This window comes from Heterodontus francisci, chromosome 46 (assembly GCF_036365525.1).
Source record: "Heterodontus francisci isolate sHetFra1 chromosome 46, sHetFra1.hap1, whole genome shotgun sequence".
Taxonomy (NCBI): domain Eukaryota; kingdom Metazoa; phylum Chordata; class Chondrichthyes; order Heterodontiformes; family Heterodontidae; genus Heterodontus; species Heterodontus francisci.
The window spans coordinates 18,035,543-18,059,386 of record NC_090416.1 but is presented as its reverse complement, the minus strand read 5'-3'; the positions used below and the strand labels follow the sequence as shown (position 1 = coordinate 18,059,386).

General features: G+C 48.2%; 1 protein-coding gene across 5 annotated transcripts in view; it reads left to right on the top strand.

The window, feature by feature from the left end:
• LOC137356830 (small conductance calcium-activated potassium channel protein 3-like) overlaps window positions 1-23,844 on the top strand; it is an 81,000-nt gene that overhangs the window by 17,772 nt on the left and 39,384 nt on the right. For all 5 annotated transcript variants that reach the window (XR_010971113.1, XM_068022652.1, XM_068022651.1 and 2 more), the window contains exons 3-4: window positions 11,477-11,895; window positions 20,880-21,021. Coding sequence is in view for 4 of the 5 variants with exons in the window: in XM_068022652.1 (XP_067878753.1) it covers window positions 11,477-11,895; window positions 20,880-21,021 (561 nt within the window). In the remaining variant the exon portion in view is untranslated. The remainder of the gene's footprint in view (window positions 1-11,476; window positions 11,896-20,879; window positions 21,022-23,844) is intronic.

Sequence of the window (23,844 nt, the reverse complement as noted above, 5' to 3'; positions counted from 1 at the left end):
CAACAGGACCCCCTCTCATCCCTGAACAGATCAAGAGTCCCACCGCTGTGCTGGATCTCGATGTCTGGCTGTATACAGCAAGGACTCGGCTCCTGATCTTCCATTTCTCTATGGTCAGGAAGCACTTGAGAAATCAGGATCACATTCCACATCCCTCTTCATTCAGCTGCATCCTATTAGGGCAGAAATACCAGATTGGTAGGGAGGGAGTCACACACAGGCAAACGTCAACCCGACTGATTTACCTCTCTTTCAGACCTGAAACTATGGAATCCTCGCCTTCCTCCTCCTCCTCCTACAATCTTCCCGCTTAGAAAACCCAATCTTGGCATCACCTGAACACAAGTTCTTGATTAGTCAGCGGTAGCTCTCTCGCCACTGAGTCAGAAGGTTTTGGTTTCAAGTCTCATTCCGAGGTTTCAGCACATAATCTAGGCTGACATTCCAGTGCAGTACTAAGTGAGCGCTGCACTGTTGGAGGAGCTGTCTTTCTGATGAGACATTAAACTGAGGCCCTGTCTGCCTTCCCAGGTGGACATGAAAGATCCCACAGCTCAAATCTGCGCATCCTTGAGGTGCTGTGGGCCATCAAACCATGAGGTCTGTAACCTCATGGCCCGGCATATCCCCCACTCTACCATTGGCATCAAACCGGGGGATCAACCCTGGTTCAATGAAGAATGCAGGAGGGCATGCCAGGAGCTGCGCCAGGCATACCTCAAAATGAGGTGCCAACCTGGTGAAGCTACAATACAGGACTACGTGCATGCTAAACAGTGGAAGCAGCATGCAATAGAGCTAAGTGATCTCACACTAACAGATCAAATCATAGCTCTGCAGTTCTGCCACATATAGTCAAGAATGGTGGTGGACAATGAAACAACTAACTGGAGGAGAAGGCTCCACAAACATCCCCATCCCCATTGATGGGGAGGCCCAGCAAGTCAGTGCAAAAGAGAAGGCTGAAGCATTTGAAACCATCATCAGCAGGAAGTGCTGAGTGTATGATCCATCTCGGCTGCCTTCTGAGGTCCCCAGTATCACAGATGCCAATCTTCAGCCAATTCAATTCACTCCAGATGATAACAGGAAATGGCTGAAGGCACAGGATACAGCAAAGGCTATGGACCCAGACAACATCCCAGCTATTGTGCTTCAGAACAAGCCCCACCCCTAGCCAAGCTGTTCCAGTACAGCTACAACATTGGCATCTGCCCAACAATGCGGAAAATTGCCCAGGTATGTCCTGTGCACAAAAAGCAGGACAAATCCAACCCGGCCAATTATTGCACCATCAGCCTACTCTCAATCATCAGCAAAGTGATGGAAGGTGTTGTCGACAGTGCTGTCAAGCGGCATTTACACAGCAAAACCTGCTCACTAATGCACAGTTTGGGTTCTGCCAGAGCCGCGCTGCTCCAAACATGGACAAAAGAGTTGAGTTCAAGAGGTGAGGTGAAAGTGACTGCCCTTGACATCAAGGAGCCCTAGTAAAATTGAAGTAAATGGAAATTGGGGGAAAACTCTCCACTGGTCGGTGTCACACCGAGTACAAAGGAAGATGGTTTTGATTGTTGGAGGGCAACCATCGCAGTCCCAGGACGTCACTGCAGCAGTTCCTCTGGGTAGTGTCCTCAACCCAACCATCTGCAGCTGCTTCATCAATGACCTTCCCCCCAACATAAGGTCAGAAGTGGTGATGTTCGCTGATGATTGCACAATATTAAGCACCATTTGTGACGACTCAGATACTGAAGCAGTCTGTGTCTATATGCAGCAAGACCTGGACAATATCCAGGCTGATTAGTGGCAAGTAACATTCGCACCACACAAGTGCCAGGCAATGACCATCTCCAACAAGAGATAATCTAACTATCTCCTCTTGACATTCAACGGAATTAGCATCACGAAATCCTTCACTATCAACATCCTGGGGGTTACCGCTGACCAGAAATTGAACTGGATCAGCCATATAAATACTGTGGCTACAAGAGATGGTCAGAGGCTGGGAATTCTGCAGTGAGTCAACACCTCCTGACTCCCCAAAACCTGTCCACCATCTACAAGGCACAAGTCAGGAGTGTGATGGAATACTCTCCACTGGCCTGGATGGGTGCAGTTCCAACAACACTCAAGACACCATCCAGCACAAAGGAGCTCGCTTGATTGGCACCCCACCTACCTTCAACATTCACTCGCATCACCACTGGCACAGACTGGCAATAGTGTGTACCATCTACAAGATGCACTGCAGCAACTTACCAGGGCTTCATCAACAGCACCTTCCAAACTCATGACCTCTACCCCCTTAAAGACAAAGGCAGCAGACACATGGGAACACCATCACCTCTAAAATCTCCTCCAAGCCACATGCCATCCTGACTTGGATCTATATCGCCGTTCCTTCACTGTTGTCACGAAAACCTGGAATTCCCTTCCGAACAGCGCTGTGAGTGTACCTACACCACATGGACTGCAGTGGGTCAAAAAGGCGGCCCACCACCATCTTTTGAAGGGCAATTAGAAATGGGCAATAAACTCTGGCCTTGTCAGTGATGCCCACATCACATGAAAGAATATGGGCGGCACAGTGACGCAGTGGTTAGCACCGCAGCCTCACAGCTCCAGGGACCCGGGTTCAATTCTGGGTACTGCCTGTGTGGAGTTTGCAAGTTCTCCCTGTGTCTGCGTGGGTTTCCTCCGGGGGCTCCAGTTTCCTCCCACAGCCAAAAGACTTGCAGGTTGATAGGTAAATTGGCCATTATAAATTGCCCCTAGTATAGGTAGGGGAATATAGGGACAGGTGAGGATGTGGTAGGAATATGGGATTAGTGTAGGATTAGTATAAATGGGTGGTTAATGGTCAGCACAGACTCGGTGGGCCGAAGGGCCTGTTTCAGTGCTGTATCTCTAAATCAAAATCAAATCAATAAAAAAAAAATGAAGAAAAGTGAGGGAGTTCACCCCAGTGTCCTGGGGCCAATATTTATCCGTCAAACAACACTAAAAGAAACAAGTGCTCTGAGTCATGATCCTGTTGCTGTTTGTGGGATTGTGCTGTGTGCAAATTGTTGCCATGTTTTCTACATTATATCTGTGGCTACACATCAAAAATACTTAATTGGCTGTAAAGTGCTGTGGGATGTCCTGAGACCTTGAAAGACGCTAGGTCTTTCTTCAGGTTGTCTTTCACCCTCTTCAACCTTGATACTCTTTTGTCCTCAAGGCGTTTCTGCTCTTCAATAGAAGCAAAATACTGCAGATGCTGGAAATCTGAAAGAAAAACTGGAAATACTCAGCAGGTCTGGCAGCATCTCTGGAGAGAGGAGCAGAATTAATTGATGAAAGGTCATCAACCTGAAACGTTAACTCTGTTTTTTCTCTCACCACAGTTTCTGCTATTCATCTGGGTTTCTCAATTAAACCTGCTTTCACTGCAGGCTTGTTGATCTGACTTTGTGGCTGCTTTCTTTCCATGTCTCCCTTCCCTTTTTTCATAGAATGAAAGAATGATTCAGTACAGAAAGAGACCATTTGGCTCATCGTGCCTGTGCTGGCCCTTTGAACGATCTATCCAATTCGTCCCGCTCCCCCGGTGCTCCCCCCTTCGCTCTTCATCATACCTGCACATGCTGCAAGAAACAAATGAGTTTCTACCAAAGGACTGAGTTACCTCACATTGAGAGATCTGATTAACAGAACACGCACACACACTGATACCTATGAAGTGTGTGCCTCTCTGTTTACTGTTACATTGTGAGTAATCTTGAGCTGCTGAATAAATAGTGACTTTGTACAGTTACACAACAAGTGACCCTGAATCTGAATAGGTTAGTACAAGGGGTACTCCATGTGATATTGAAATGTATCCTTGCCTGTTCTGCTGCGGGGAGTAGTGATTTTGTTCCCATTTGCTGTTTATTGACTTATTTTGGTCCTTGACTGTCTTGCTAAGAGAATTGTGTGGGCTCTAGTCCTTTTATTGTGATGATTGATTGGAGACTGGGAGTTATGGGGATCATTGATTCTGCAAGCTGTAAAACGTGTTACAGAAAGCAATGTACAAAGAGTGTTCAGTGATCTTTTTCATTCATTTTGGGATGTGGGAGTTGCTGGCTAGGCCAGCATTTATTGGCCATCCCTAATTGCCCTTGAGAAGGTGGTGGTGAGCTGCCTTCTTGAACTGCTGCAGTCCATGTGGGGTAGGTACACCCACAGTGCTGTTAGGGAGGGAGTTCCAGGATTTTGACCTAGTGACAATGAAGGATATATTGCCAAGTCAGGATGGTTTGTGACTTCAAGGGGAGCTTGCAAGTGGTGGTCTTCCCATGTGTCTGCTGCCACAGTGCGCAGGTGGTGGGGGGAGTGAATGTTAAAGGTGGTAGATGGGGTGCTGATCAAATGGACTGCTTTGTCCTGGATGGTGTGGAGCTTGTTGGAGCTGCACCCATCCAGGCAAGTGGAGAGTATTCCATCACACTCCTGACTTGTGCCTTGTAGATGGTGGACAGGTTTTGGGGAGTCAGGAGGTGAGTTACCCACTGCAGAATTCCCAGCCTCAGACCTGCTCTTGTAACCTTGCCTTGCTTAGGAGGTGCTGAGGCGAATTGCAGATGAGGTCAAAGAAAAAAGAAAGAACTTGCACTTCTATGGCAACTATCACAACCTCAGAATATCACAAAGCACTTTACACTTCAAAATGTGCTTCATAGGCTGTTGTCACAGATGTAATGTAGGAAACTTAGTAGTCAGTGTGCACACAGGAAGATCCTACAAACAGCAATGACCAGATAATCTGTTTTTAATGATGTTGGTTGAGGGTAAATATTGGTCCCAGAGGACCAATACTGGGGAGAACTCCCACCACCAAACCTCTCATTCTTCTTCAAAATAGTGCCTTGGAATCTTTTATGTCCACCTGAAAGGGCAGAAGGGGCCTCAGTTTCAAGTCTCATCTGAAAGGCAGCACTTCCGACAGTGCTGCAGTCCCTCAGTACTGACCCTCCAACAGTGCTGCACTCCCTCAGTACTGACCCTCTGACGGTGCTGTACTCCCTCAGATAGAGTCATAGAGAGATACAGCACCGAAACAGGCCCTTCAGCCCACCGAGTTCATGCCAACCATCAACCACCCATTTATGCTAATCCTATATTAATCCCATTTTTCCCTCTCACATCCCCACAATTCTCCTATCACCTACCTCGGCAAGGGGCTATTTTTGTTTTTTATAATGGCCAATTTATCTATCAACCTGCAAGTCTTTGGCATGTGGGAGGAAACTGGAGCACCCGGAGGAAACCCACAAGGTCACAGGGAGAACTTGCAAACTCCACGCAGACAGTACCCAGAACTGAACCCAGGTTGCTGGAGCTGTGAGGCTGCAGTGCTAGCCACTGCGCCACCCTGACCCTCCAACAGGTTGGTGCTCCCTCAGGACTGGACTTCCGACAGGGCGGTGCGGTGCTCGCTCAGTATTGAACCTCTGACAGGGCGGTGCAGTGCTCGTTCAGGACTGAACCTCTGACAGGGTGGCACTTCCTCAGGACTGACTGTCCGAATGGCGGCACACCCTCAGGACTGACCCTCCAACATGACGGCGAGCCTTCATTAACATTCGCGCCACACAAGTGCCAGGCAATGATGTTCTCCAATAAGAAAGAACCTAACTATCTCCCCTTGACATTCAGTGGCATTACCATTGCTGAATCCCCCACTATCAACATCCTAGGGGCTACCATTGACCAGAAACTGAACTGGAGTAGCCATATAAATACTGTGGCTACAAGAGCAGGTCAGAGGCTGGGAATTCTGTGATGAGTAACTCACCTCCTGACTCCCCAAAACCTGTCCACCATCTACAAGGCACAAGTCAGGAGTGTGATGGAATACTCTCCACTTGCCTGGATGAGTGCAGCTCCAACAACACTCAAGAAGCTTGACACCATCCAGGACAAAACAGCCTGCTTGATCGACACCCCATTTACCACCTTCAATATTCACTCCATCCACCACCGTTGCACAGTGGCAGCAGTGTGTACCATCGACAGGATGCACTGCAACAAATGACCACGCCTCCTTAGACAGCACCTTCCGAACCCACGACCTCTTCTATCTAGAAGGACAAGGGCAGCAGATGCATGGGAACATCACCACCTGCAAGTTCTCCTCCAAGCCACACACCATCCTGACTTGGAACTAAATCGCCGTTCCTTCACTGTTGTTGGGTCAGAATCCTGGAACTCCCTTCCTAACAGCACTGTGGGTGTACCTACTCCACATGGACTGCAGCGGTTCAAGTTGGCAGCTCACCACCACCTTCTCGAGGGCAATTAAGGATGGGCAACAATTGCTGGCCTTGCCAGCGATGCCCACATCCCATGAAAAAAATAATTTTAAAATGTACTGATCCTCCAACAGGGCATCACTCCCTCAGTACTGTCACTGGAGTGGGCTGGGAGTGTTAGCCTAGATTTTGTTCTCAAGTCTCTAGAGTGGGGTTTGAATCCACAACCTTCTGATTCTGGAGAGAGAGCTCCCCACTGAGTCACAGCTGATACTGGGTGCCACTGGGAGTCTCCCTGATTTGTCTGCCTGTGTATTGCTGCCACCTGGGAGGGAGGGCATGGGGGCAAAGTTCCATTTCAGGATTTCATTTTTACAACGGCATGTAGAGTGGGGGGGGGGGGGGGAGAAATCATTTTGAAGCCAAGTTGACAGTGGGTGATAAATTCACGTTAAAAATCAGTAAGTTAGGAGAGGGACAGAGTGGAGCTCTGTCTGATTTTATTCCAATGATAATTGCTGCCTCAATTGGTTTCCAGCTCTCCGTAACCATGGCAACCATAACTCTTACCTCCTAGACCGCAGATGCTGCAACAGTTTCTGTGGGTTTTTAGCTGTGATAAAGCCAGGAGCTTCACTCAGCTAAAACTAACAGACTGAAACACTGCTTCTGGTTAAAGGATTGTTTGCTTAATGCTTAAACTCAAAGCCATGACTCTTGAATGCACACGGTCCAGGGTTGTCAACCCTCCAGGACTGGCCTTGAGCCTCCAGGAATTTATAATTAATCTCCATGTCAATGCTGCAAGCCAAAAAAAACTCAGGAGGGAAAATATAGGGGCAATTAAATTCTTCAAAAACTTTTATTTACCAAAGTTCTTTGAAAACCTGTTTACCATAAAGATATTGGACAAGGGTGGGGAGAAATAGTTTGATTGGCAGTCAGGTTATGAAGAGTCTCCTTTCCGATTGGCTGTGGGGGGCGGGACACAGGATGGACATGTTCAGTGAACGATGGTAGCAGAGCGAGTGGGGCATGCTGGGGCACTTGGTGACCGGAGGTCCTGTGATGCCACCTCTCAGAATGCGTCCAAGCTGAGTTGGAAACCACGAACACGGTGCTGAATATTTCTTTGTCACCTGGTAAAGTGGAGACATATTGGTACAGGCAGTTTTGTCATTCACCCACAGGCTGTTAACAGCTTCCTCTCGCCTCTGAGGACAACCTGCTGCCATATCATCCAGGGAACTGGGAGTGAATGTTTGGTGGAACACCGTATCTTCCTGGGTCTCCTGCAGTCTTGTCCCATTTTTCCCCTTTGAATTCCACCAAGCTCCCATCCCCTCCACCCCGCACCCGGCTGAGAGCACGAACTCTCAGTCTCAGTACATGGGCTGCTCTCACCCCAGTGGCCAGTCTACACGTCTGAGCCAAGATATTGAATGTTGGCAGGTTATCATGATTTTGAAATTCACATCTTCGTGTTCCAATGCCTTCATGGCTTCTCTTCTCCCTATTTCTGTAACCTCTTCCAGCCCTACAACTCTTCGAAATCTCTGCACTTCTCCAATTGTATGCAACCCCCAACCTTCTTGGTCGCGCCATTGGCAGCCATGCCTTTAGCCGCCTAGGCCCTAAGCTCTGGAATTCCCTCCCTAAATTTCACCTCTCTTTCCTCCTTTAAAACCTGTCTCTTTGAATAAGGCGTTAGCCGTAGCCCAGTGGGTAGCACTCTTATCTTTGAGCTAGAAGGTTGTGGTTTCAAGTCCTACGGCTGAGCCTGGCACCCTGTCGCAGTGCTGTCTTTTGGGTGAGACGTTAAACCAGGGCCCCGTCTACCCTCTCGGGTGGATGTGAACGATCCCAGGGCTGCTATTGAAAGCGCAGGGGGAGTTCTCCCCAGTGTCCCAATCAAAATTTATCCCTCGACCAACACCTAAAAACAGATCATCTGGCCATTATGACATTGCTGTTTGTGGGATCTTGCTGTGCACAAATTGGCTGCCATGTTTCCTAGATTACAACAGTGGCTACACTTCAAAAGAGAAGCCTGGGGGAGGATGGGGGTGTCTCGTGGCTCAGCCCAACCTGACTTATTGTTGAGGTAAACGTGTCATTCTTTAAACAAACATTCTCGCAACAACTGAGTCATGACAGCATCAAACTATTCAGGATCGGGATGAAAATGGCAGCTAGTCCCAGCACCTTGGAGCGGTTTTCACACATCATGGCAGTTCTGGAAAGGACAGTGTTAAAAGTAATTCCTGATACTCAATCTACCTGTTTACGTTCTAAATGGTATCACAAATGGAATCACTGTACTGTGGAAATTGTCCATTTAAAGTGTTGAACGAGCGAGATGCCCTTCACTTCACATGTGGCACTCAATGGCCTACACTAGGAAGCTAATTAGCTATTACTGGACTTTGATGTTGTCTCCTAGGCAACAGGAATAGCACACTGTGCTGTTCCATGCTCAGAGAATTGTTGTTGTCACTCTGTCTCTCACTATGTCTCTCTCTCGGTCCCACTCTTTGTCTCTCTCTCGGTCCCACTCTTTCTCTGTCTCTCACTATGTTTCCCCTCTGTCTCTTCCTCCCTCTATGTCACTCTCACTGTCTCTGTTTTTCTATCTGTCTCTCATTTTGTCACTCTACACTCCTCCATTTCTCTCATTCATTGTCCCTCATTGCATCAGTCTCCCTCTCCATATTTCACTCACTCTTAGTCCATTTCTGTCTGTCTCTCCTTCTCCATTTCTCTGTCTCCCTCCCAATTTCTCTCTCATTCTCTCGCTTCCTCTGTCCCTCTCCATTTCTTTCTCATTCTCTGTCTTTCCTTGTCTATTTCTCCCCTTCCATTTCTCTCTCCGTTGCTTCCTGTCTCTCTCTCCCTCCCCATTTCTGTCTCATTTTGACTGTTGCTTCCCCTCTCGCTTCATTATTCTCTCCTTCTCTGTTGCTCCCTCTGCTGTGCTCACTTGCTGTCTTGCTCTATTTGTCTCTGTTTCTCGTTCCCTCTCTCTTACAGTAACAGAGAAGGCTGCAGTTTCTCTCTTATCTGCTTCAAACAGCCCCCCAGCTTTCAATATCCTGCTTCAGCTGTGATCTTCTTTGAAGAATGTTTAAGTTGATTAGAGTCCCTTGAGCATCTGACAACAGCCCGCACCGTCTCCCTGGCACCAACCGCTGGATTACTGGAGGACACTACAACCTTGGCTCAAACAGATGAAAACCTGCCACTAAATGTCAAGTTAAATGACTGAAAATTGAATTCCCTGCAGTTCACAAAGATCAATCCAGATTAAGGAGGCCATTCAGCCCTTCCATGGAAACCTATAATCCAACATCAGAGCATGGAACTCCCTCTCGAATTATTGTAATTTTGGAATGACTCTACCCCAAGCCCATTCGAGGTACTGGTCACTAGTTCATCCAAATATTTGTCCTTTGCCCAGTTTCTTCTCGTGTTCCCTCATCCTGGGGTCATAGTTTCATGTAAAATCTTTCTGCATGCTTCACAACTGTGTCAGCTCAATGGGTAGTGCTGTCACCTCTGAGTCAGAGGGTTGTGGGTTTAAATCCCATTCCAGAGACTTGAGCACAAAATCTAGGCTGACACTCCCATTGCCAGTACTGAGGGAGCGCTGCACTGTTGGAGGTGCCATCTTTTGGATGAGATGTTAAACTGAGGTCCCCTTGCAGGTGGATGCATTTCAAACAAAAGGAGGGAAGTTCTCCCCAGTGTCCTGGTCACTGTTTATCCCCCATTAAAACAGATGAACTGGTTGTTATCCCATTGCTGTTTGTGGGAGCTTTCTGTGTCCCTGCACTTCAGAAAGTACTTTCTTGGCCTACACGATGTTCTGAGCTTGTAAAAGGCACTATATAGATGTAGTTTTTTTTCTGACCATTTCTGTTCTACCTTCTATCCTTGTTTACTTCTGCAAATTCTCTGCTGGTCCACCTCCGCCTTTCTAAGTTTCTCAAACCTCTCTCGGGAACTTTTTTTTGACAAGCTGGGATATCGGAGGCTAATTACAAGGGTCATGGAGAACACAAATGGAGATTGCGCTGGAGGATAAGGATGCTGGAAAGCTGAACGTCCGATCCCAGTGGTCTGGAATTTTCTTTGACTTCTCACACCTTGTCAATCAGCAAATCAACAACAAGTGATGTGATAAAGATGTGCTGGAGCTCAGAACAATCCTTCCACCCCACCACCCACCCCCCCCCCACTTGTCACTGTGAAATCCTGAACAGGGGAAAGGGCAGGAAGCAATAAATAGCAAAATATCGTCTGACTGATGACTTCTGGATAGAACAAATTCTCCAGCCTCTAGTGATCACATGTCTATTGTAGAATCTACAGCACAGGAGGCCATTCAGGCCATCATATCTGTGCCAGCTCTTCAAGCATTTATCTAATTTCTTTTTGAAAGTTAGTATTGAATCTGCTTCCAGTGCATTTCAGACCATAACTCAATGCATTAAAAAAAAATTCTCATCTTCCCCCAGATCTTTTGATAATTAGCTTAAATCTGTGACCTCTGGTTATTGACCATCTGCCACTGGAAACATTTTCTCCCTATCTACTCCACATAACTTTAACACCCTGATTAAATCTCCCCGTAATCTTTCCTGCAATAAGGAGAACAATCCTAATTTCTCCACATAACCCTCATCCCTGGAATCATTCTAATAAATCTCCTCTGCACCCTCTCCAAGGCCTTGACATACTTCCTAAAGTGTGGTGCTCGAATTGGACATCATTTCTTTTGATTCGTTTATGGGATGTGGGCTCGGCCAGCATTTATTGCCCATCCTTAATTGCCCTTGAGAAGGTGGTGGTGAGCTGCCTTCTTGAACTGCTGCAGTCCATCTGGTACGAGTACACGCTCAGTGCTGTTAGGAAGGGAGTTCCAGGATTTTGACCCAGCGACAGTGAAGGAGCGGCCGATATAGTTCCAAGTCAGGATGGTGAGTGGCTTGGAGGGGAACTTGCAGGTGGTGGTGTTCCCATGTATCTTGTCCTTCTAGTTGGTAGAGGTTGTGGGGTTGGAAGGTGCTGTCGAAGGTGCAGGGAGTGAATGTTGAACACTCCAGCTGTGGCCTAACCAGTGATCTGTAGTGGTTTGATATAACTTTATCTTCATTTACTCTACGGAAACCTCTTATTGTTCTGCCTTTCAGCTTTTCATGATAGATAATGGAGCTGATGATTGGAGGATCGCCATGACATATGAACGGATTTTCTTCATTAGCTTGGAGATGGTGGTGTGCGCCATTCACCCGGTTCCTGGGCGCTACATGTTCCACTGGAAGGCCCGCCTGGCATTCTCTTACACACTGTCTGAGACCTGGGCTGACGTGGACATCATTCTCTCCATCCCCATGTTCCTCCGGCTCTACCTCATTGCCCGGGTCATGCTCCTCCACAGCAAGCTCTTCACGGACGCCTCCTCGCGCAGCATTGGTGCGCTGAACAAGATCAACTTCAACACGCGCTTCGTCATGAAGACGCTCATGACCATCTGCCCTGGCACCGTGCTCCTTGTGTTCAGCATCTCACTGTGGATCATCGCCGCCTGGACTGTCCGTGTCTGTGAGAGGTAAGGACCGTGTGCTGTTGGGGTAGGTGATGGGATTTCATCATCAGAGGTGGAGGGAAGTCAATGCTGAGGAAGGGATCAGACTCCCACATTATGTAGAATTTACAGTACAGAAACAGGCCATTTGGCCCAACTGGTCCATGCAGGGGTTTAACCTCCACACGAGCCTCTGCCCACCCCACTTCAATATCCTCCTATTCCTTTCTCCCTCATGTGTTTATCCAGCTTCCCCTTAAACACATCTCTGCTATTCCCCTCAACCACTCCCTGTGGTAGCGAGTTCCACATTCACACCACTCTCTGGGGAAAGATGTTTCTCCTGAATTCCCCATTGGATTTATTAGACACTATCTTCTATTTATGGCCCCTAGTTTTTGTCATCCCCCGCAAGTGGAAACATCTTCTCTGTCTATCTGCTCAAAACCATTCATAATTTTAAAGATCTCTGTTAGCTCACCACTCGGCCTTCTCTTTTCAAGAGAAAAGAGCCCCAGCATGTTCAATCGTTCTGCATCTAGTATCAATGCTGACCAATCCTGAGTCAGTTACGGCTTGGTTCAGGACCATGTGAAACTCCCCCTTGTAAGTGCCGCTGCTTCGATTGTGTTTCACTCCTCCCCAAGCTAATGAGATGAAAATATCTTCATTCTTCTCTCAACTGTGGTTCAGTAGGCTGAACCATTTTGCCTCGGGGTCCAGAGGACGTGTGCACAGGTGTGTCCTACACAAGAGACATGAGCACAAAATCCAGGCTGATGCTCCCAATGCAAGTACTGAGGGAGCGCTGCACTGTCGGAGGGTCAGTACTGAGGGAGCGCTGCACTGTCGGAGGGTCAGTACTGAGGGAGCACTGCACTGTCAGAGGGTAAGTACTGAGGGAATGCCGCACTGCCTGTGGGGCAGTACTGAGGGAATGCCGCACTGCCTGTGGGAGAGTACTGAGGGACTGCTGCACTATCAGAGGGGCAGTTCTGAAGAAGTGCTGCACTGTCAGAGGTGCCGTCTTTCTGATGAGACGTTAAACCAAGGCCCCGACTGCCCCCTCAGGTGGATGTAAAAGATCCCATGGTATTATTTTTGAAGAGCAGCAGGGACATTGTCCCAGCCAATATGTTTCCCTCATTGGGGTTAAAAGTCCCACGTTTCTCTCTTTATAAGTCATCTTTGACACACCAATGTCTGGCTCAGTAGGCAAGAACAGAGAGAAATAGAAAGACCAAGAGAATCACACAGTCATTGAGATTGCAATCTAAGCAATGGTGAAAGAGGGGGTAATTCAGACAGTCGAAGGGTTTAAAATTGATAGGGAGGATGTATTAGATGGGCTGTCAGTACCTCGGGTGGATGGAGCACCAGGACCAGATGAGATGCATCCAGGGATGCTGAGGGAAGCGACTGCGGAGGCACTGACTGTGATTTTTCAGTCTTCCTTAGACTCGGGTGGTGCCAGAGGACTGGAGGGTTGTAGACGTTGTGCTCTTGTTCAGGGAAAGGTGTGGGGATAAGCCCAGTGACTGCAGGCCAGTCGGTTTGGCTTTGGTGATGGGGGAGCTTCTAGAAAGAATAATTCAGGATAAAATTAATGGTCACGTGGACAAATGCAGGTTAATTAAGGAAAGCCAGCATGGATTTCTTAGGGGAAAATCATATTTGGCTAACTTGCTGGAGTTTTTGAGGAGGTAACAGAGGGGCTTGATGAGGGCATTGCAGTTGATGTGGTGTACATGGACTTTCAAAAGGTATTTTGATACAGTGCTACACGACGGACCTGTGGGCAAGGTTGTAGCTCGTGGGATAAAAGGGACAGTAGCAACATGGATCGGAATTGGCTGGGTGACAGGAAACAAAGAGTAGTGGTTAATGGATGTTTTTCGGGCTGGAGGAGGATTTGTGGTGGGGTTCCCCAGGGATCACTGTTGGGACCCTTGCTTTTCCTGATAAATGTTTATACGACCATACCATACAACGATACGAATTAGGAGCAGGAGTAGGCTATTCAGCCCATCAAGCCTGCTCTGCCATTTAATAAGATCATGGCTGATCTGTTTCTGTCTCAAGTTCCACACTCCCATCTACCCCAAAAATCTTTGATTCCCTTTCCTAACAAGAATCTATCTACCTCCGCCTTAAAAATATTCAATGACCCCGCCTCCCCACCTTCTGAGGCAGAGAGTTCCAAAGTCGCACAACCCTCTGAGAGAAAAATTTTCTCCTCGTCTCTGTCCTAAAAGGACGACCCCTAATTTTCAACAGTGCCCCCTAGTTCTGGACTAACCCACAAGAGGAAACATCCCGTCTACATTCACCCTGTCAAGATTTTTTCAGGATCTTATAAGCTTCAATCAAGTCTTCCCTCACTCTTCTAAACTCCAGTGAAAAACAAGCCCAGTCTGTCCAACCTTAATGACCTGGACCTTTGTGTAAGGGGCACAATTTTGGTGTTTGCGGATGATACAGAGCTTGGAGGCATTGTGAATTGTGAGGAGGATAGTGTAGAACTGCAAAAGGATGTGGACAGGTTGGTGGAGTGGGCAGATAGGTGGCAAATGGAGTTCAATGCAGAGAAGTGTGTGGTGATTCAATTTGGTAAGAAGAACAAGGAGAGACAACATAAAATAAAGGGTACAATTCTAAAGGGGGTGCAGGAGCAGAGGGACCTAGATGTATATGTGCATGAGTCATTGAAGGTGGCAGGACAGGTTGAGAGAGCAGTTAATAAAACATACAGTATTCTGGGCTTTATTAATAGGGGCATAGAGTCCAAGAACAAGGAAGCTATGTTGAACTTGTATAAGACACTAGGTCGGCCTCAGCTGGAGTATTGTGTCCAGTTCTGGGCACCACACTTTAGGAAAGATGTGAAGACATTGGAGAGAGTACAGAAAAGATTCATGAGAATGGTTTCAGGGATGGGGAATTTCAGTTATGAAGATAGATTGGAGAAGTTAGGACTGTTTTACTTGGAGGAGAGAAGGCTGAGAGGTGATTTGATAGAGGTATTGAAAATCATGAAGGGTCCAGACAGAAGATAGAGAGAAATGGTTCCTACTCGTGCAAGGATCGAGAACAAGAGGGCACAGATTTAAAGTAATGGGTAAGAAAAGCAAAATCGTCATGTGGAAAAACTTTTTCACACAGCGAGTGGTTAAAGTCTGGAATGCGCTGCCTGAGAGTGCAGTGGAGGCAGGTCAATTGAAGCGTTCAAAAGGGAATTAGACTGTTATATTAGAATTAGAACATTACAGCACAGTACAGGCCCTTCGGCCTTCGATGTTGCGCCGACCTGTGAAACCATCTGACCTACACTGTTCCATTTTCATCCATATGTCTATCCAATGACCACTTAAATGCCCTTAAAGTTAGCGAGTCTACTACTGTTGCAGGCAGGGCGTTCCACGCCCCTACTACTCTCTGAGTAAAGAAACTACCTCTAACATCTGTCCTATACCTATCACCCCTCAACTTAAAGCTATGTCCCCTCGTGTTTGCCATCACCATCCGAGGAAAAAGACTCTCACTATCCACCCTATCTAACCCTCTGATTATCTTGTATGTCTCTATTAAGTCACCTCTCCTCCTCCTTCTCTCCAACGAAAACAACCTCAAGTCCCTCAGCCTTTCCTCGTAAGACCTTCCCTCCATACCAGGCAACATCCTAGTAAATCTCCTCTGCACCCTTTCCATAGCTTCCACATCCTTCCGATAATGCGGTGACCAGAACTGCACGCAATACTCCAGGGGCGGTCTCACCAGAGTTTTGTACAGCTGCAGCATGACCTCGTGGCTCCGAAACTCGATCCCCCTACTAATAAAAGCTAACACACCATATGCCTTCTTAACAGCCCTATTAACCTGGGTAGCAACTTTCAGGGACTTATGTACCTGGACACCAAGATCTCTCTGTTCATCTACACTACCAAGAATCTTCCCATTAGCCCAGTACTCTGCATTCCTGTTACTCCTTCCAAAGTGAATCACCTCACACTTTTCCGCATTAAACTCCATTTGCCATCTCTCAGCCCAGCTCTGCAGCCTATCTATGTCCCTTTGTACCCTACAACATCCTTCGGCACTATCCACAACTCCACCGATCTTCGTGTCATCCGCAAATTTACTAACCCACCCTTCTACACCCTCTTCCAGGTCATTTATAAAAATGACAAACAGCAGTGGCCCCAAAACAGATCCTTGCGGTACACCACTAGTAACTAAACTCCAGGATGAACATTTGCCATCAACCACCACCCTCTGTCTTCTTTCAGCTAGCCAATTTCTGATCCAAAGCTCTAAATCACCTTCAACCCCATACTTCCGTATTTTCTGCAATAGCCTACCGTGGGGAACCTTATCAAACGCCTTACTGAAATCCAAATACACCACATCCACTGCTTTACCCTCATCCACCTGTTTGGTTACCTTCTCGAAAAACTCAAAAAGGTTTGTGAGGCACGACCTACCCTTCACAAAACCGTGCTGACTATCGCTAATGAACTTATTCTTTTCAAGATGATTATAAATCCTGTCTCTTATAACCTTTTCCAACATTTTACCCACAACCGAAGTAAGGCTCACAGGTCTATAATTACCAGGGCTGTCTCTACTCCCCTTCTTGAACAAGGGGACAACAGTCTTCCGGCACTATTCCTGTCGACAATGACGACATAAAGATCAAGGACAAAGGCTCTGCAATCTCCTCCCTGGCTTCCCAGAGAATCCTAGGATAAATCCCATCTGGCCCAGGGGACTTATCTATTTTCACACTTTCCAAAATTGCTAACACCTCCTCCTTGTGAACCTCAATCCCTTATACTTATATGAAAAGGAAGAATGTGCAGGGTTAAGGGGAGAAGGCAGGGGAATGGCACTCGGTGAATTGCTCTTTCAGAGAGCTGGTGCAGACATGATGGGGCGAATGGCCTCCTTCTGCACTGTAACAATTCTGTGATTCTGTGAATGTAACAGAGAGGTACAAAAAACAGAGAGGGAGAGAGAAAGGAGGACAGACAGAGAGTGGAGAATAAAAGAAAATTAAAGGGAGCAAAATGAGAGAGGGTGAAAGTGAAGAAAATGAGTGAGAGAGACAGATAGAGACACAGACTAAGTGAGACAAAGAGAGAGCCACAGAGAGTGAGGAGAGAGACTGAAAGAGAGTGAGAAACAAACAGAGTGGGAGAGACAGATAGAAAAGTAAAAGAAAGACTGGTAGAGCAGAGAATGAGAACGAGACCGAGACACAAACACATATAGATAGCCCGATCACGAGAGAGACCGAGACAGGCGCAGAGAGGGAGCAAGAGATGCACACACAGAGGGACAAACTCGTATTGAGATACCGAGAAGAGACTAAGAGGCCAACAGAGAGAGTGAGAGAGACAAATAAACGGAGAGCCAGAGGCTGCAAGAGAGACTCCCTTTTAAAGCTCTGTAAAACACACAGAAGATTGTTCCCTCCTGCAGTTCCATTGCCCACACCAGTCATCATCGTGGCCGTTGGAGTGAGATTTCCCAATTAGTGCTGCATTATGGGCTGTTGACTCAGCCTCACTGGAATTGAGTTGACAACTCACAAGTGTGTTTAATTGGGGCTAAACTGTGCTCCCGTGAAACACCTTGGAAAGTTCTTGCAGTTGATTTCAAAGTATAGTCTCCGGGACAGTTGGAGACATTTACTGACATCTTATGTCTCCAGCTGTCGGCTAAGGAGGGCTGGTTAGCCTGGCCCCCATAAGTGGGCTACATGGCCGGCCCCCTTGTTGTGAGGTGCGTGTGTCACAGCCGGCTGATGGTCTGCACACCATCCCATGTCAACTAAGTCACAATACCAGGCAGTCACTGCGAGTCTGCGCATGGCACTAAACCTGGGAGACTGGCAATATAACAGCAATTCCTCACTGGTGGCACAGAAATGGGGCTCAGGGCAAAAGTGGGGCATACTTTAGGAGGCAGAGTTTATGGGTTTGAACCTCGCTTCAGAACTTGAGCCCATAATCTAGGCGAATGTCCCCATTGCAATACTGAGGGAGTGCTGCACTGTCAGAGCTGCCGTCTTTCGGGTGAGACATTAAACCCAGGCACCGTCCCGCCTGTTCGGGTGGAAGTTACACGATTTGAAGAAGAGCGGGGTGGGGGGGGGGAGGGAGTTCACTCCGGTGTCCTGGGCCAATATTTATCCCTCAACCAACATTACTAAAACCGATGATCTGGTCATTATCACACTGCTGTTTGTGGGAGTTTGCTGTGTACAAAATGGCTGCAGCGGTTCCCTACAAAACAATACTCACTGCGCTTCATAGTAATTCATTGCATGTGTAACGCTTTGGGATGTTTGAGAGGTACAATAAGCTACTGTATAAATAAAAGTTTGTTTTTTTTCCTTTTCAAACCGTGGTGTAATTGTCAAGTGACAGATTTATTCAGTCCAGCGGTACCAGAACTATCCCTTCTGTATCACTCACTCTGCTAATTGAGTTTACTGTGATGAATCCCAGCTATAACCAGGTTTCAGAGACATAGCTTAAGGCTGCAATCTCTGTTGCCTAAAGACTAAATCTAACTTTATTCAATTTCATACTGCATTTATGTTCCAAAACTGGGTGAATGTTTTATTCTGGACAGACACAAAAGCATAGATCCATATCAGTTACACTTCGTGCATGGTAAATAAAGATCAACACCATCAGTTAAGAGGGAGTTTGACAGGTTCTTGAGAGACAAGAACACTCTTGAGCACTCTTGACTGAGCCAGGAGGTTGTGGGTGTAAGTCCCACTCCAGAGACTTGAGCACAAAGTCCAGGCTGATACTCCCAGTGCCAGTACTGAGGGAGTGCGGCACTGTCGGAGGGTCAGTACTGAGGGAGCGCTGCACTGTCGGAGGGTCAGTACTGAGGGAGCGCTGCACTGTCGGAGGGTCAGTACTGAGGGAGTTCTGCACTGTCGGAGGGTCAGTACTGAGGGAGTTCTGCACTGTCGGAGGGTCAGTACTGAGGGAGTTCTGCACTGTCGGAGGGTCAGTACTGAGGGAGTTCTGCACTGTCGGAGGGTCAGTACTGAGGGAGTTCTGCACTGTCGGAGGGTCAGTACTGAGGGAGTTCTGCACTGTCGGAGGGTCAGTACTGAGGGAGTTCTGCACTGTCGGAGGGTCAGTACTGAGGGAGTTCTGCACTGTCGGAGGGTCAGTACTGAGGGAGTTCTGCACTGTCGGAGGGTCAGTACTGAGGGAGTTCTGCACTGTCGGAGGGTCAGTACTGAGGGAGTTCTGCACTGTCGGAGGGTCAGTACTGAGGGAGTTCTGCACTGTCGGAGGGTCAGTACTGAGGGAGTTCTGCACTGTCGGAGGGTCAGTACTGAGGGAGTGCTGCACTGTCGGAGGGTCAGTACTGAGGGAGTGCTGCACTGTCGGAGGGTCAGTACTGAGGGAGTGCTGCACTGTCGGAGGGTCAGTACTGAGGGAGTGCTGCACTGTCGGAGGGTCAGTACTGAGGGAGTGCTGCACTGTCGGAGGGTCAGTACTGAGGGAGTGCTGCACTGTCGGAGGGTCAGTACTGAGGGAGTGCTGCACTGTCGGAGGGTCAGTACTGAGGGAGTGCTGCACTGTCGGAGGGTCAGTACTGAGGGAGTGCTGCACTGTCGGAGGGTCAGTACTGAGGGAGTGCTGCACTGTCGGAGGGTCAGTACTGAGGGAGTGCTGCACTGTCGGAGGGTCAGTACTGAGGGAGTGCTGCACTGTCGGAGGGTCAGTACTGAGGGAGTGCTGCACTGTCGGAGGGTCAGTACTGAGGGAGTGCTGCACTGTCGGAGGGTCAGTACTGAGGGAGTGCTGCACTGTCGGAGGGTCAGTACTGAGGGAGTGCTGCACTGTCGGAGGGTCAGTACTGAGGGAGTGCTGCACTGTCGGAGGGTCAGTACTGAGGGAGTGCTGCACTGTCGGAGGGTCAGTACTGAGGGAGTGCTGCACTGTCGGAGGGTCAGTACTGAGGGGGTGCTGCACTGTCGGAGGGTCAGTACTGAGGGAGTGCAGCAGTGTCGGAGGGGCAGTACTGAGGGAGTGCTGCACTGTCGGAGGGGCAGTACTGAGGATGAGATAAGGCAACATCTGCCCTCTCAGATGGATGTGAAAGATCCCATCACACTATTTTGAAGAGCAGGGAGTTCTTCCCAGAGTCCACGGCAATATATATCTGTCAACTCACGCCACCAAAACTGTGCCCATTTTTCACCTTGTTAGGTGGTTTTAAAGCTATTTTTATGTCACTCGGGCTAAGGCTGTCTAGTTGGGTTTGACTGTTGTGGGAACGTCATGTGATGTCACGTCAAACCGGCACAGGGTTGCCGTTATCTGATTGTGTTCGGATTTTCTGCTGGAATGCCTGAGATTGAGGTTCTCTGAGGAGAATAGTCAGTGGGGACGGTTGGGGGAGAGAGGGTCTGGAGAGGCTCCTGGAAACAAACAGTCATGTGAGAATGACCAGATCATCTCTTTTGCTGATATTGGTTGAGCGTTAAGTATTGGCCCCAGCGAGAAACTCCCCTGCTTTTCTTCAAAATAGTGCCATCTCATACCTCCATCTGAGAGGGCCTCGGTTTAACAACTCATCCAAAAGTCAGCACCTCCCTCAATGCTGCCTGGATTATAGGTTTAAGTCACTGGAATGGGACTTGAAGCCACAATCTTCTGACTCAGAGACTAAAACCTCACCTAATCATTATCACATTGCTGTTTGTGAGAGCTTGCTGTCACAAATTGGCTGCCGCATTTCCTACATTACAACAGTGACTGCACTCTTGAAATTATTGGCTGTAAGGCTCTTCGGGATGTACTCAGGTTCTGAAAAGCGCCATAAAAATACCAGTCTGTCTTTCGGTAAAGTAAATGGAGTCAAGTTTTTTTGGAGCCGTTTCTCAAACGTGATAAAGTCTTTTAACTCTCTTTATGTCACTTAGGGCCACCTGAGGTTGTCCTAACGTTCTCCGTCTGTCCTGCCAGGTACCATGATAGCCAGGATGTCACCAGTAACTTTCTGGGGGCGATGTGGCTCATCTCCATCACCTTTCTGTCCATCGGATATGGCGACATGGTGCCCAACACTTACTGCGGGAAGGGAGTGTGCTTGCTGACTGGGATCATGGTAAGTGAGCCTCAACAATATTTCATCTGGAGGGTTCAGGCTGCAGCCTAGGACTGTGGCTTGTGACAGTGACTGCCCTTCAAAAATTGTCTGTGAAAGACATTGTTTAAATGCAGGTTATTTCCATCGTTCTCTGTGCAATAAGGTGTGGGCCATAAATGCCCACAGAACAGGAGTAGAAAAGTAAGAAGGGATGATGGAATTTTACACTGTCGAGGAGATGGGTTCAAGGAGGCTTTTAAAAGACGTGGGAAAGCAGTCGCATAGTGGAAGGGACTCCAGAGATGAGGTCAGCGACAGCTGAAATGCTCCGCTACCTGATAGTGGAGTGAGAGCAGGGAGCACGCACTGGAAAACTCCTGACAGCGGACAAACCCTTGGATTCTCAATGATCAGTTTTAGAAAGGTGCCCAGCCTCTCTGCTGGGCACTGTGGGGTGTGAGTAAGTTTATCCTTGTAACATTAGCCAATGACTCAGTGCATTCCACTGTCTACCCTGACTCCCAGGCTATATCTGGAACAAGACATATCAGCTGGGAGAGATTAGCAATGGTGGGTATTCCCCGCTCCGACCAGTGGCTCACGTTCCAGTCATCAAGGACACACGGAGAGAGCAAAACAAGATCAGTGTTGACAGTACACCAACCAGTGTGGTGCTGAGCCACACAGACTGGGAAGACCCCAGGTTTGTTCCCCAGTCTTTGGTGAGTTGGCTGATTTCAGCTAGGAGGCTGTTACAATTAGTTCATAGAAAGGAGGCCATTCGGCCCATCTCACCTGTGTCAGCTCGTTGTATGTGCTACCTAATTAGTCCCCACAACACTCTATTCCCATAGCCCTGCAAATTTTTCCTTCATAATTATTTATCCAGTTCCCCCCCCCCTCCCTCCTTCCAGGCAGTGCATTCCAGACTGTAACAACTCACAGTGTAAAAAAAAGTTTCCTCATCTCCCCTCTGGTGCGTTTGCCAGTCACCTTCAATCTGTGTCCTCTGGTTATTGACCCTCCTGCTAGTGGAAACAGTTTCTCCCTCTCTACTTTATCAAAACCCTCCATAATTTTGAACAGACTTTGGAACCCTCACCTTCCACCTCTACTACTGAGAAGGAGAAGGGCAGCTGTCATTGTGTGAACACCACCACCTCCAAGATTCCTTCCAACACTCGAACCATCCTGATTTGGAATATATACTAGTTGTTCTCTTCCTCTATCATAGCTGAGTCAAAATCCTGGAACTCCCTACCTAACAGCACTGTGGGAGTACATTCACCACACAGACTGCAGCCGGTCATGACTACGTTCTCAAGGGGCAACTTGGGATAGGCAATAAATGCCAGTCTTTCCAGCAATACCCACATTCTGAGGTCAAATAAAGATAAAGTTTGCCTTCGCACACCTCACCTTTGATTTAGTAACAGGGAGAAAAGATCAGTCAGAGCTCTTGCTCCTGATCGCGACTCAGTGAGTCCTGATCGGAAACTGTCCTGGTGTCAGGTGACATCGGGATCAACCGTGATGGCTCCCGCGGTCAAATACCCCCCACGGACATTGAATGCAATCACTCAAATTGAGGTTGTGGGCAGGTGCCAGGCAGGCACTGGGTGAGATCGCACCACCTGGGGACACCGCCTGCCCCCACAATTGCCCGCTCATGATCGGGCGTCTCCATGCGCTCAGAATTACCACTCCACTCTCAGCATCACCCATCAAGCTTTCAAGGCTCCTGTGTCGGGAGAAGAGGTCAGACAAGCAGCTCCTCCACCCACAAAATTCCAGCCTGAAACCATCCACACCAGCTGTCCGAGAGTCATGCCAGGGCGAACAGCTGTTACTGACTGTCAGGTCACCACAGAAATCGGAACTCAGTGTTCAAACCAATCTGGATACAGCTTTCCCCCTCTTCCCCCACGCCCCCCCCCCCCCACCCCATTCCTTGCACTGGTCACTTGGCCCAACTCTTTTGAAATGTTCTGGGCCATTCATGATATTCACGGTGCTTTATGTAAATGCTTTTGTTACTGTACAGGTTATCTGTGAGCTGGGACTGGCTGCCACTAATAGAATTTCCTCGCAGAATGATACAGCACAGAATGAGGCCACTCAGCTCATCGTGCCTGTGCTGGCTCTTTCAAAGTCCCATTCTCCTCTTTCCCCACAGCTGTGCAAATTTGTACCCTTCCCCGATTGGAAGTTACTGTTGATTCTGCTTCCACCGCCCGTTCAGGCAGCCCATTCCAGATCATAAGAATCTCGAGAAATTTCCCTTTACGGAGACTTGTTACTTGATGTACCTTTGTCAACACTTCATGTCAGACAGAACTTCTCATCACCTGCTATTCACACCAACATCTGAGCCCATAAACCTTCTGAAACGCACAGTGAAGGACCAAGGGAGCGCTGCACTGTCAGAGGGGCAGCACTGAGCGAGCGCCATCCTGTCAGAGGGTCAGTATGGAGGGAGCACTGCGCTGTCGGAGGGTCAGTGCTGAGGGAGGGCTGCACTGTTGGAGATTCAGTACTGAGGGAGCACTGGACTGTCGGAGGGGCAGCAGTGAGGGGGCTCTGCCATGCCAGAGGGGCAGTACTGAGGGAGTGCTGCATTGTCAGACGTGCAGTACTGAGGGAATGCTGCATTGTCGGAGTTTCTGTCTTTCAGATGAGACATTAAACTGAAACTCCAACTGCCTGTTGAGGTGGATGTAAATGATAATTCAAAGAAGCACGGGGGACTTCTTGCCTGTCTGTATCACACAGCTATTTGTGGGATCTTGCTATGCAGAAATTGGCTGCAGTGTTTGTCCACCTAACGCCAGAGACAATGTT